The following is a 15,214-nucleotide window of genomic DNA, read 5'->3' on the forward strand; positions in this document are numbered from 1 at the left end:
GGCTAATTGTACACTATTTCAAAGTCCAATTCTTTTTGTACAGCACAACAACTGTTTGGACATGTATACATATATTGTATTTAATTTATACTTTGATATATTTAACATATATTGGTCAACCTGCCATCTGGAGGGGGAGGGAGGGGAAAAATTAGAACAAAAGATTTGGCAATTGTCAATGCTGTAAAATTACCCATGCATATATCTGGTAAATAAAAACTATAATTAATAAAAAAATTAAAAATATATATTCTTTGCTCACTGTCCTGAGAAAATGGGTGGTAGGCGGGGTTTGGACCTCCAGCTATATAGTAGTTTGCCAACCTTTTCACTAGCTGATCACTACACATTCCTAGGACTCAGTTTCAATTATCTGTTAAAAAAAAAAAAACCCTCAAACACTTAAGTTCCTTCTAGCTATAAACCTAAATTAGAATCTCTTGCAGTTCTAATAATAAAAAGACTTGTTTTTCATAACTCCCATATTTCTGTCTTTACCTGCACTAACTTATCTGAAAAAAAAATGTCTTTCTTTAGAAAAACAGGAGTCAGAATCATTTTTACTTGCTTAATAATCATCTCTCATAAGAATATATAGCCTAGTAACACATGTTGGTTTTTTATTTGCAATAAAGATATATAGAATAAAGGTGAAAGGACATAGGAAATAGCATATAGAATACTGTACATATTTCATTAGTCTGAATTATCTTGATTTGGATTTGATTTTCTTAAATGCTGAGTCTCTTGGTAGCATTTACAAATGACTAATAACCATAAAAAATGATTCATTAAGTAATATTCTCTTTTCTTTTGCTTTAATCAAGAATTTAATTATTTGTGCCACCAGTGACATCATGTGCATTATATGACCAATGGATTTTCTTGTATGTGTGCATATGTTTGTGTTTTGTTTTATCAAGGAGAAATTCGAGGGACTATTCCGCACTTATGATGACTGTGTGACGTTTCAGCTGTTCAAGAGTTTTAGACGTGTGCGAATAAACTTTAGCAATCCTAAATCTGCAGCTCGGGCCAGGATAGAGCTCCATGAAACACAATTCAGAGGGAAGAAGTTAAAACTCTATTTTGCACAGGTAAAAACATCATTTTTCATATACTTTATTTTTTCCCTAAATGAATTACCATTTAGTTCATACTATATAAGGTGAGCCATATCGTATAGTGGATAGAATTGCCAGCCCAGTAATCATAAGGGTAAGGATCTAAGTTTAAGTCTGTCCTCAGACAATTACTAATTGTATAACCCTGGGCAAGTTACTTAAGCCTGTTTGCCTCAGTTTCTTTATCTGTAAAATAAATGTGAGAAAGAAATGGCTCAACACGAGTATTTTTGCCAAAAATAAATAAAAAACAAACAAACAAAAAAATTTAAATGGGTCCATAAAGAGTTAGACACTACTGAAAAAAGGAAAAAAAAAAAAGACTGAAAAACTCAAAGAAAATTAATGCTATTGAAATGTAGTTGTTAGAAAACTTGAAAAAGCAATTTCTATGACAGTATTCCAGGTTAGGAAGCCCAGCCCAGGTTGATCAGGAAAAAATTCTGGAGGGAAAAGAGACAGTTTTTCAATCTGTAATTAGTTCACTAAGAAATAGGTCAGACTTATGTGTTGCTCTCTCATCTTCCCCAGTAAATGTATTTGAATCACTGCTACTAACTAGGTCCAGGGAAGGGCCAGAATTAAAATATCTGCTCATGATTTATGAAAATCAGAAGATCATAGATTTAGTCAGACATAGAAGTCAGCTGGTCATCCTCCCTCCCCCCAATCTCATTTTACAGAAGAAACTGAGACTAAGATATGAAGTGATTTATTTATGGTCTTATAGCCTAGTGTCAAAAGTAGATGCAGGCTAGGAATATATAGGTCCTTCAATATATGATTTTGAGTCCCCTAAAGAGAAATTATGATTCTTTAATATCTTTTAATAATAAAGATATGAGTTAAACTAAATCAATTCAGCAAGCATTTATTAAGCACTAAATATGTACAATGCACCATGCTAGGCACTAAGAATGCAGCTACAAAAATGAAAGAAGTCTTACCCTCAAGTAGTTTATGTTTTTATAGGAGACAGAAAAACATTTAAGAAGGTAAATGAATAGCATTGTGCCCAAAGTATATGCTTACTCCAAAAAAGGGTTGTGATACCCCATAAAAAAATAATAAAGGGCAGAACCCAGGGCTGTGTGATAGCCCATAAATAATAATAATAATAAACTTTATAAAATACTTTAATGTTTGCAAGGCACTTGACATGTTATTTTATCCCCATAAGAACACTGGTAGGTACTATTTATTACCCACATTTTACAGATAGGAAAAACTGAGGCAAGGAGAAGTTGTGACTTAACTAGGGTTGTACAGCTAATAAGTAAGAATTTGAGGATGGATTTGAATTCAAGACCTTTCAGAGTCCAAGGTAGGTAGATGGCTCAGTGGATAGAGTGCTGGGCCAAGAGTCAAAAGTTCCCATCTGACTTCAGATACTTATTTGCCAGGTGACTCTGCGTAATTCATTTAGTCTATGCTTGCCTTATTCCACTGAGAAGAAAATGGTAAATCATTGTTTTTGCCAAAAACAAAAAATAAAAAAACAAAAAAAACTACCCTATGAGTGTAGTATTGATGTACAAAGGTCCACCTGGCCATGAAGAGTCAGACATCACTGAATGACAAGAATTTTCTGACTCTAAGTCCAGCATTTTATGCACTTTACCACCCCCCCCAGCTGTCCACCAATGTCATTCAGTTCTGACTTGGAACGAATTTTAGCCATTCATGAATTGACACATTTGGAGTCTTGGCCAGAATTAGTATGAGCCTTCAATCGCTAATTCTTCATATTCTAAAAGCATGAGACTACATTTCCATCCTAGCTTATGGAGCATGCATCAACTTCATATGAATGCTGAGTCTTTGTCCTTGGTCTGTTTGAAAGGTTCAGACTCCTGAGACAGATGGAGACAAACTTCACTTGGCACCCCCTCAGCCAGCAAAGCAGTTTCTCATCTCACCTCCAGCATCACCTCCTGTGGGTTGGCAGCCTATCAGTGATGCTACACCAGTCATCAACTATGACCTTCTCTATGCTGTTGCAAAGCTTGGACCAGGTAAGCTGCAAGGCTGCCTTTGAAATATGTCTGTCCTCTTCTCTGTGTGTGTGTGTGTGTGTGTGTGTGTGTGTGTGTGTGTGTGTGAGAGAGAGAGTCTGTGTCTGTGTCTGTGTCTGTCTCTGTGTATCTCTCTCTTTCTCTGTGTGTGTATGTATGTCTCTGTCTCTTTGATTTTCTGTCTCTGTGTGTCTTTCTCTTCGTGTGTCTGTCTCTGTTTGTCTTTCTGTGTGTCTGTGTTTTGTCTGTCTCCTGTTCTCTCTCTCTCTCTCTCTCTCTCTCTCTCTCTCTCTCTCTCTCTCTCTCTCTCTCTCTCTCTCTCTCTCTCTCTCTCTCTCTTTCTTCTTCTCTTTTTGTGTCTCTTTCTCTGTTTTTTTTCTGTTTCTGTCTTTTATCTTTTTCTGTCTATCTCTATGTGTCTCTGTCTCTCTGTGCCTTGCTGTGTCTGTCTCTCTCACTGTGTCTCTGTGCCTCTATTTATCTCTCTGTCTCTGACTCTGTTTCTCTGCTTTTCTGTCTGTCTCTGTCTCTCTTGATCTGTCTCTTTTGTTTTTTTTCTCTGTTTTGCTCTTTTCTCTTCTTCTTCTCTCTTTCTCCCTCTCCTCTTTCCCTGTTGTTAGAAAGTTAAGCAAGATGAACAACCTTGAAAACCTAAGTTTCGCAGTCCCACCTACATTTCTAATGGATGTAACTGAGTAGAGTGAAAGAGGAGAAGCGGGTGATGCATTGCTGAAAATGCTGAGTCAGAATTAAGGCATCAGAGCCACTTAGGACTTGTATCTCTTGAAGGAGCAATCCAGGACACTCTGCCCTAGATTTATTGCAATTCCTGCAGATTGCAGATCCCATGCAGATTTCCAAGACCTGAGAAAGCTGTCTCCTTTTTACAGGATTTCGATTTAGACCTGAAGGAAGCCGTTTCTTAGCAGATAAAATTAAAAATAGCATCATGAGCTCCCAGTATAATAAAATTCAATCCCTGTGACTATTGGCCAAAGGAATGGTCTTTAGCCCAATGGAAAGTACTTGAAAATCAGGATATGAGTTCAAATCCCAACTCTGCTACTTTGTACCTGTAAAATCTTAGTAAACAATTCATTCTTTCAAGACCATAAATTTCTCATCTGTAAAGTAGAGAAGTCAGACTAAATGACCTCTGGGGTCCCAGCTTTAAACAACAATTATATGCACAGGTGTGTATACAGAGTATGGACCTCTGGGGCAATCATACATGGTAGTTCTGTTCATGTCTTTGGCTAATTAAGGAAACCTGGAAGTAAACAAGAGATGGAGATAACTCATAAAATTCCTAATTTTGAATTAGCTTCTGATTCATTTTGTGAGCTTGAGAAAAAGTGGCACTGTGGATAGACCCCTGGGCCTAGAATCAGGAGTCCCAAAATTTAAATCCTATTTCAGACATTTTTTAGTTGTGTAAGATGGGACAAATCTTTTTGAACTGAGAAAGGCAACCTCTTCTTGCCTCAATTTCCTCAACTGGAAAATGGAGATAATGAAATACCTATATGTCTCAAAGTTGATGTGAGAATAAATGAGTTAACATTTGTAAAGCACTTACCTGGCACATGGTAGGCAAAATCTAAATGCTAGTTATTACTTTTAAATCATTTTGTGCCCACTTAAAACTTTGGAAATGGAATTTATCACAGAATCATAACTCTAGGGCTTAAAAGGACATTTGGAGCCATCTAGACCAAGCCTATCTACTTTACAGATGAGTAAACTATAGGGAAGTTAAGCAATATCCAAAGTGATATATTTAATTAATAAACAAATTTTTAACTCCAAATAACCAATTTTAATCCCATATCATCTGGTCCCAAAGCTAAGTCTCTTTCCACTAAGTCACGGAGAGGAATGAATGTTCAGTGTCTGAAATGTTCAACTGAAAGATGGCATGTGATTGAGAGTGCAGTATTTTTGTACGAGTTTATATTTTGACAGCTTGTGCTACAAGGTAGCTGAATACACAAAAATTTTCGAGTTATGCCATATCCATTCAAAGAGTCACAGCATACTTTTTTTAAAAGAGGAAAGTCTATATTTGAAGAGTTGTGTATCATAGAAAACAAGTGGAGCGTGGATAATTTAATGCCAGTGGAAGTGATTTTCTCATGGTTATTATTCAGTCATTGTGCAAGCAAGCAAGTTGGCACTGCCCACATTAATCAGTTTAATGTATAGTTCCCACTTATTTCTACCAGTGTCACTCCGGAATAGAAAGAAATTGGAATCAACTGCAAAGTTGTTACAAACATGGAGATAAATGCAATTGATCTGTACTATAGAAAAATGTTAACTTATCTGTACTATAGAAAAATGTTAACTTATATGATCACACACTCAAAGCTAGAAAAAAAAAATTAGAGGATATCTTCTCCAGCCACTTTCTTTTACAAAAAAGCAAACATGAAGCCACAGAGATAAAAAGACTTGGCAATATCATGCAGGTAGAATCAGGATATGAGCTCAGATTTCTTGACTACTAATTCATTGTTCTTTTCTCCTGCGTCATAGAATTCAGAGGTAGAATTCAGAGATTTAGCTTCCCCATTTTGCAGATGAGGAAACTGAGGCCCAGACAAAGACATGGTCATACACAGAATCCATGATAGATCTGAGATTTGAATGTAGGTTTTATGACTTTCAGGCAAAAACTCTTTTCATATATACAGACATATATTTCACAAAATTCTAGAGTTTGGGAGTTGGAACAGTCAGCCAACAAGCATTTGGAAGGAACCTAAGCAGAAGTGGGATAAATCAAGTTTTTTTTTTCTTTTTTTTTTCCACAGAATTAACTCAGCTTGCCTTCGGTCTGTTATATTTAGGCTTAAAGATCTGGTACATTCAATGTATTTTGTAATCCAAAAAAAGTGAAAAAAATCTAATTTTGGGAAAAATGGATTCACAAAAAGCTTAGTGAAAAGAGAACTGATAAAGGGTGTAGGCAAGAACTTCCCTAAAAAAATCCTCCTCTTTAGTGAGCTAAGTGATATAATGGATAGAGTGCTGAATTTGAATCTTCCTCACACATCAGCTGTAAGATCCATGTTACTTGTTTCAACAAGCCTCTTTTTGTCTCAGCTGTAAAATGAAGGAGTGAGACTAAGTGACCTATAAATTTCCTTTTAGCTTAAAGTCTTTGATCTTAGTAATATTTAAAAAATTCATCCATATAACACATTTCTATGAAGCTTAAAATCATACAAAATACTTTCTTCAAGGTAATATCTTATAATAGCAACAGTGTGTGATGATCAGCTATGATAGACTTATCTTTTCTCAGCAATAAAACAATCCAAGACAATTCGCATGGATTCATAATGGAGAATGCTATTCATATCCAGAGAAAAATCTATGGAGTCTGAATGCAGAATGAGGCATGCTATTTTCACTTTTTTTTCTTTTTGTTTTTCCCTTTTGTCCTGATTTTTTTCACAACATGACTAACATGAAAAATAAGTTTAAAATGATTGTACATCTACAACCTAAAATCAGAAAATTTTGAAATTCAGGATCTTATAGAGTAAAAAACTATCTTTACATGTAATTAGAAAAAATTAAATGTGATTAAGTAGGGGAGAGAGAGAAACCCTGTGAATTATAAAAGTGTGAATATTATGATTTCCATCTCATAAATGGGGAATGAATCCTTCAAGAAGTTGTGATGCCCATAGTCCCACAGCTAGTGAATATTGGAAAATTAGACTTTCAATTCAAACCCAGTTCTCCTGACCTTCTAAATTTCAGTGTTAATTCTACTGTATTGTGCTGCCTTTTGTTGTCTCTAGGATGGTGATTTCCAAAGCGGAAGCAAAACTCTAAAGGAGGTTTCATCAACCAATTAAAGGAGGGGAAGATATGTTATATTCTACCCTCCCTGCAAGTGGCCAATCATGGGACTTCACTTCAAAATAACTACACTAACCTTTTATCCAATACTCTCAATCCAGGACAGTTCAGGCTCTTAACCTTCTCCCTGCTGAGATAGTTATCAGACTTGCAGTGGCAATTATAACCTTGTCTGGATAGTGACAGTTGTACAAGTGCTATTGAGAAAATTACCTATCAAACCCTACCACCAGCACATTCACTAGAAAAAGAAATATTTCTAAGAGAGCTGGACTAAAAATGTTTAGAGGTTCTTGCTCTAGTAGCCTCTCTTGTTTGGATTTGGGAGGGGGATTGTCTATTTTTAGGTTTGGAAAATGGTATCAGTTAGTGATAAGGGAACAAGGATTGAGAGTAGGAGTTATGGATGTATGGAAAGGACGTAAGGACTGTAAGCAATGTTTGAGCTATGAAGAGTAAAGACTGGCAAGTTTAGACCAAGAAATATTATGAAGACTTGGAATTATTCTGAAAGTTAATAAACCGATCCATTATTGGGCTAAAAGAAGTCCTACTACATTTTAACCTTAACTTTATTCTTGATGGGGGTTACAAGCTAGTCTTGTAACTTACTAGTTGTAAAGTATAAGTAAGTAACTAAGTTACTAACTAGCTGGTCTAGGGGGTTACAAGCTAAAGGATCAACTTCTTTCATCCCTTTTACTTTCCATTTCCATTTCCATGGTTACTAAAATGCCTAGCTTTGGACAGATTATCATAACAATAGTCATCATCATCATTAATATAATCACCAGAATTTATATAGAATTTTTAAAGTTTACAAAGCACTTTATAAATATTTCATTTGATTCACAACCCTGCAACATAAGGTGCTACTTTATCCCCATTTTATAGATGAGGAAACTAAGACAGAGATTAAGTTCCTTCTCTAAGTTCACACAGCTACTGTCTAAAATTGGATTTGATATTAGATATGAATTTATGAATCCTGACTGCAGGTCTGGTAGTACCCAATGCACCATCATGTTTTCTAGTAATAGACAAGAGGAGTTGCAGTGGTATAATGGGAAGAATCCTGAATTTGAGGGTTCTGGAGGACATAAATTTGAATTCCAGCTACTTCTATTCTCATGATCTTGAGAAAAGTACTTTTTGGCCTGAACTTTTCTGTTCTGTAAAATGAAAGGGTTGCACAGACAGCCTATACACTATCAAATGATTTTACTAGATACTATTAAAAAATAGAAATGTTAATTCTAAAAACTTATCTTCTTTTGTGTATCCAGAAACAGTAACAATGTATGGAAAGCCAGAAGGCAAATGGGCAAAGAGAAGAGAAAAAGTAACAAAGGGCCTAGATTCATAAACTAGATAATCATTTCATATATAAAAAGTTGGTTTATAAAATTCTAGTGCTTAATGAACTTCCAAAATGTGACAGCTTGTTAATTGCATCTATCAACAAAATATAATTTTAGATTGCAGATTTCTCTTCCAAGATCCTCATTGGAATTCATTCCCTTCACTTATTTCTCTTATATTACTCTAATGAATCTACATTGTCAATTCAGAACTTCCCTCCAACCTTATAGGGGAATCATCTCTAGTCATCCTGATCTATATCTTGCCAGTGGACCCAGATGGTTCAGGAAGAGAAGTAGGGCTCGTAACTGTACACAGCCTTCCCTCACTGAAATCCAATTTACTTGCATGTCTTGGCATCCCTCCCTCTTCAAGAATAAAGGGCAATCTCTTACAAACTGATGTCTCTTCATAAATATTTGCCATCTGTGCTCACTGAACTTGCATTCATAAAACAGTATTTTTTACTTAAAATATACAAAGACCCTGGTAAAATTTTCCAAATAATGGCATGTAGTGAAATGGGCAATTAGTTGAATTGGTCCATCATCATGTATAGCTTGGGCAGGCATTGAAGGAAGGCCAAGGAACTGGACCTAGAATTGAAAGAACAAGATAGGACTAGCTTGAATTTGGGAATTTGTGCAATTTCCTTCATCCTAAATGGTCCCCTTGCTCTGGCATCTACTAGTCTTATAGCTTTAGGCTCAAGAGCAAGAGGTAACTCAGAGAACTAGTTCAATTTCTTAATCACCCTGAGTCTCAGGATAATTTTTATCATTTTTAAACCAAATTTGTGATTTTGTCACTATAGGGAGTTATGAGGAAATTCTCAACCACTATACCTCATCACCTACTATGAAACTTAAAAATTTTAGAGATAGGGCTAAGACAGTGAAAAATTAAGTGACTTATTTAGTGTAAGCAGTCAGGTTATGTCAAAGCATTAAGTGACTTATTTAGTGTCAAGCAGTCAGGTTATGTCAAAGCCAGGACTAGAATCTAGTTCTTCCTGCTACTGAGGGCAAGTTTCAATCCATCAAGCCAGGATGTTTTTTCAACTTCAGTTTTCTCATCCATAAGATGGGGTCAACTTCCTGGGATTGTTATGAAATTAACACTTCATAGACAAAATCATTACCAAAAACTCATATTTAGGGAGTTTTATTATTATTTAAGGGAGACTTAAAGACCTCTAGATACCTTTGAGAGCAAAACTAAGAGAAAAATAAGGAATAAGGTGACCAAAGACCTTCCCAGTATGCAAAGTTTTCCTCCAAGGTATTTCTCATGGACATAATAAGGTTAAATCAGATTCATAATAGCTGTGACTTTGCCCAACAGTCTTATTCATATAAGTTGAAGAATAAAACAAGTACAAGATCCACATCTGTCCAAGAGGTTTTCTACTAGTTTGGAGACTGTTCTGTGCAAAGTCCAAAAGCAGAAAGCATTCCCTGTAAATGATTCAAATCCCACATTTTTCTGATAACATTTTGCTGATTTTATTGAGCCCTGAAATGATTCAAAGAGAGATTAGCTTAGTAGTACACAAGAAAGTAAAAAGGAAGGGTGAGGAATTGAAGACCACATATTGCCCAAATGATGACAAGCAACTAAATGAGAAGCTAATTAAATTAAAATCATAGACCCAGAGTTGGAAGGGACATTAAAGGTCATCTATAATAATAATGTCCAAATAAAGACTTGCAATCAGATACCCATTTGAAAATTTTCACAATTAAAAATTTTATATGCATTTGAACTTATTTGTTTAAAAAAACAGAAATGTAATAATATTTTATTGTTTTGCATGAATTATTGACATCAGGGAAAATGTGGAATGATATCTGTCTTCCAGTATTTAAAGCACTTTGAAGATAACGATTAAATCTGTTCTACTTGATCCCAAAGGGCAGAACCTGGAGCAGAGACAGATTTAGACTTTGGGAGGGAAATGATAGTAATGGGAGATATAGGAAAGTGGGATAGATTGCTGGGGACATCCTGGTTTATCTCTCCTTGGAGGTTTTTAAGCAAAGTCCCCATGACCATTTGTCAGGAATGTTCTAGGTAGGGATTTTTTTAGGTCTAGCTTGAAGCTTTTTTCATTCTTTTGTATTTATCAGAGTTTCTAAGATTCTGAGACCCACATAGAAGTTCTCACTCCACCACTAACCAGGTGGGTAAGCTTGGACAAAACCTCAGTTTTCTCTTTCAGAAACAGAAGAATCAAACTAAATTGTAGGATCAGAGATGTAGAGCTTGTAAGGACTTTAGAACTCATCAAATCTAGTTAGATTTTTACATAGGAGAGATTACGTGATTTGCCCACAGTTAAGTGGTGAAATCAGATTGCAAAAAAAGGTTCTCTATTACACTTTCCAATGTACCACATTGCCTCTGATTACTCTAGAAGTCCAAAAATAAATACATCTTTGCTACTCAATACCCTTGAAAACATCTTTTTTCCCCCACATACAGTTCTTCCTTGTTGCTATTCTATTCCTTCAGCATTGTCAGATTAAGAACCATAATGTTTCACTTCCTATCACCTTTATCAGCCATTTGATAGTTCTTGCCAGAGTATGAACACAGGAAGGGAACAGCATGGACCAAGTCAGCATTCCTTTCCACTGTGACCTGTTTTAAGTGATCACAGTCATCCCTTTAAAGATAACTACTTCAGAAACAGAGTGAGTCTAAAAGTGGCTTCTGCCTCTATTGCCAGAATCCCATTTGGGGAATTTATTGAAATCCTGTCATTCTGGAAACATTTAGGGACAAACTAAATACAATATAAAAAGAAAATGACCTTCAATTGCTGGGGAAATGAAATGGATGTTTAATTCAGTTTTTCTCTTAAAACAAAACAAAACAATCATGATTGTATGACTCCAGAAACAAGCATTGTGCATCTTTTCAGATAGAAAATAAACTAGATGGGGAGATAGTTAAGGGATGATCAGCTCATCCATACCTTTCTAAAACAATAAAAATGGCCACCTTTAAGCATAGCATCTCCCTAGTTAGGGAATAAATCAATTTCCCCATACAAAAGCAGCAGAATGTGGAACATCAGTCATTGTTCTGTGCTGTGGGATAGCTCTGCTCAAAGGTCAGGTTCACTGTCATTTAAAGAGCCCACAAGGAGCAATATGTAAAGTCATTGTCTGCTCTCTCTTGCCTCTTGCTATTTTTAGCCCTTGTTAGGGAGATCAATTTTAGTTAACTGCAGAGGCGGTTTTAAAGTGGTACTACAGTTCCAAGCTGTTTGTACCTACTATATTTGGTGTTTCATTAAAAAAAATCTTCATCAAACCAGGCTCTAGGTAAGGTAATTTTTATCTTATGTGTTGCTTGTTATAGGTTCAGCTTTCTCCAAAAAAGAAATCCATTCATTTTACATACATGGGGATAAAAATTTACATTCTAGGCATCAGCTAAATATGAAATATAGGCCCATATTTGCACTAGAATATGTGAGCTGAATATTAACTACAGGGGAGCTATTCTTTGTTACTGTATTTGCTATGTTCTAATTGTATGTTTAAAATCTGAATAAAAAAGCCAGTATTATGGGGTCAGTGAAACCCTATTTAAAACTACTTGTTTATAAAGTTTCCTGTCTGAGGGATTCAAATTTATGATGACTTGTACATTATTTTCCACTTCCCCTCTAGGAAATTTTCCCTAGAAAAAATATTTTAAAGGACTTTCCTTATTAACAAAGTCCCACATTCATCTTTTATCACCATGAGGAGAATAGTAATTAAATGAGCTCTTAGTGTTTATATCATGCCATTTTGTGCTTGAAAGCAGGATAAAGTAGAAATAATCAATAGAGAGAAGGCTCTGGAATTAAGAGGAATATGGAAAGGTTTCCTGTAGAAGGTGGGATTTTTATCTGGAACCCAAAGGAAACCATTTTATTCAAGGAATTATAACGGGGACTTAGAAAGTAGGGGAAAATATGCAAAAAACTTTGTTATGAAAATGAAGATTGGAGAGATGTTAATCATACAGTATCTGACTTATACAGATATATTTACAACAGACAAAACAACAGTGAATAAAATTAGGAATTAGAAAAAAGCTGAGGTGGGGCAGTTAGATGGTGGAGTAGAGCACCAGCCCTGGAGTCATTCTTCTAGACCTGAAATTTTTTATTCTTCCAGGATAGGATGCAGTCACTGTTCTCTAAAGTCTTTCCTAACTCTGAGATGGTTTGCTTCTGCTTAAAAGGGAAAAAAATAGCAAGATGTAAAAAAAAGAAAATTTCATGTATACTCAGGAGAACTGCATTTGAATCCTAGGGTGACAATAATATCTAATTATATATATTGCATTATGCTTTACAAAAATGATTTATAAATCTTTTCTCATTTTATTTTCATTACAACCCTGAGATGTAAGTACTAATATTATCTTCACTTTACAGATAAGAAAATGGAGGCAGAAGTTAAATGACATGCCTTAGCTCCCATAACTAATAAATGTCTGAAGCTGGATTTTAATTCAGATCGTCTTGATTCTAAGTCTACAAATCAATCCACTTAGTTCCCTCATTGCCTACATGACTACTGGCAAATTATTTAATTTCTTTGATCCTTCATTTCTTTTTCTGTAGACTGAGGTTACAACCTTTGCACTGCTGCTTTGGTAAGGTTATTGTAAGGAAAGCATTTTTTAAACCTTAAAACACTTTAGAAATGTGAATCTGTCTAACTTTCAGTTTCCTCATCTGAAAAATGGGCATAACAATATGTTCACTGACTAGTCCATTGGGTTATTGTAAAGACTAAATGGAAAGAATGGCACAGTAAAAAATTACTTTGTAGTCATCAGCTATTGTTATTATAATTATTCAACAAAAAAAGCCAAGAACATAAAAATAATCAACTACTGCTTAGAAGATTTGGAGCAGCTAGATGGCACAGTAGAAAGAATGCTGGGTTTGGAGTCTCAAAGAGTCATCTTCCTGAGTTCAAATCTGGTCTCAGATATTTACTAGCTGTATGATCCTGGGCAAGTCACTTATTTCTACATCAGTTCTTCATCTGTAAAATGAGCTAGAGAAAGAAATTGCAAAGTACTTTAATATCTATGCCAAGAAAACTTCAAAAAACATCACAAAGATTCAGACATAACTGAAATGATTTAATGACAACTTAGAAACATAATGAGACCTAATTTAATACAATGGACTTACTTTATTGAAAGGAATCTACTTAATCCCAGAAAAGATTATATAAGGCATTTGTGTAGTTCATAATGATGATGCAACTATGTAAATCAAGACAAAGGGCCTAAAAATTGCTATTAAATGGAAAAATAAATCCTCAACGAAAGCATCATATAAGCCAAAGTCTACAAGTCTGAGAATCAAGAAGCAGTTTTGAGTCATAGAATTTGGAGGCAGGATGGAACTTTGAAAGTCAGTAGGTCATAGGGTGGTAAATTTGAAACTGGAAGACTCAAGAGAAGTCAACTAATCCAAACACCTCTTATTTTACAATTAAGGTACTCAGATGCCCAGATTGGTTAAGTGATTTTCCTGAGCTCATCCAAATAGTATTTAGTGATGGCTTAATTAGGACTTAGTGGAAACAGGTCTTTCTGATTCTTTCCATCCATCCAATCCTGCCACACAGATCTGCAAAAAAAAAAAAAAAAAAAAAAAGATTCTTTTTTTTTGCAAATAATTAACTCCAACATCTTTTCTTTGCTTGCATGTGTTTAATCTTTAGCTCTAACTTGTACCCTTCTTCTGAACAGAAGGTTATTATTCTCTACATACTCTGTAAATCCTGCCATGATTTGCTAATCCCAGTTCTTAACCCACAGCCCAGTTCTCTACATACATTGATCTGCTTCTACCCATGTTCTAATTTCTACCATTTCCTAATCATATGACTTTAGAAAAATCACAATTTCTAGGATGAAGAAGGTGAACTAGATCAGAATCCCTAACTTTTCTGTGTTGAAGAATTGCTTTATTTCTCATATGAAATCTTGAGATTAGTTGGACAAGGGCAGTGTTAGGGGCAGTCCTGTTAACAAGACATTCAGAATGAGAGTTCATAAAACTAGACACCTGGGCCCTAGAAAGTCCATGTCATGTGAGGTGACTTCCAGCCACAACTCCCTAATTACAAGAAATTACCATGGGTTAAGATGACCCCATTGGGTTATATGCTACATCAATTAAACATTTGGGTGTCTCTTGCTTAGATGATCTCTAAATTTCTAAAATGGTTTCTTTGGGTCTAACAGAAAGTTTAAACAGATTCAATAAATTCATAATAACTCACATTTCTAAAGTGTTTTAAGGTTTAAAAAATGCCTTCCTTACAACAACCCTACCAAAGTAGCAGTGCAAAGATTGTAACCTCAATCTATAGAAAAAAAAGAAGGATCAAATATATTAATCCCATCTTCTATGAGAATTTTAATCCAAATGCTTTGATACTTTAATAATAATAGTAATTATTATAAGCATCCTTAATGCTAGGACTTTCTCCTTGAGATGACTACCTATATACCCTTCATCTATCTTTTTTATTCATCCCTGTTATGTTCCTCCAGTTAGATTGTAAATAGGGGATGTTTTTGCTTTTCTTTGTATCCTTTCCACATGCTGTTGATATCATCCATTTCTATGAATGGATCTTTAAATCTTCTCTTGAAATCAGGGAATGAGTATACCCCCGCAATAGAGAGAGGGGCAGGTTGATGTCAGAGTACCGAGCCTAGAGCCTAGAGTTTGCCTCAGTTTTCTCATCTGTAAAATGAACAGGAGAAAGAAATGACAATCCACTCTAGTATCTCTGCCAA

General features: G+C 35.2%; 1 protein-coding gene across 3 annotated transcripts in view; it reads left to right on the forward strand.

The window, feature by feature from the left end:
• Positions 1 to 15,214, forward strand: part of RCAN2 (regulator of calcineurin 2) — a 336,436-nt gene that overhangs the window by 302,818 nt on the left and 18,404 nt on the right. For all 3 annotated transcript variants that reach the window (XM_074310747.1, XM_074310746.1, XM_074310748.1), the window contains 2 exons: positions 924 to 1,097; positions 2,968 to 3,139. In XM_074310747.1, coding sequence (XP_074166848.1) covers positions 924 to 1,097; positions 2,968 to 3,139 — 346 coding nt within the window. The remainder of the gene's footprint in view (positions 1 to 923; positions 1,098 to 2,967; positions 3,140 to 15,214) is intronic.

Source organism: Sminthopsis crassicaudata, chromosome 4 (assembly GCF_048593235.1).
Source record: "Sminthopsis crassicaudata isolate SCR6 chromosome 4, ASM4859323v1, whole genome shotgun sequence".
NCBI classification, from domain to species: domain Eukaryota; kingdom Metazoa; phylum Chordata; class Mammalia; order Dasyuromorphia; family Dasyuridae; genus Sminthopsis; species Sminthopsis crassicaudata.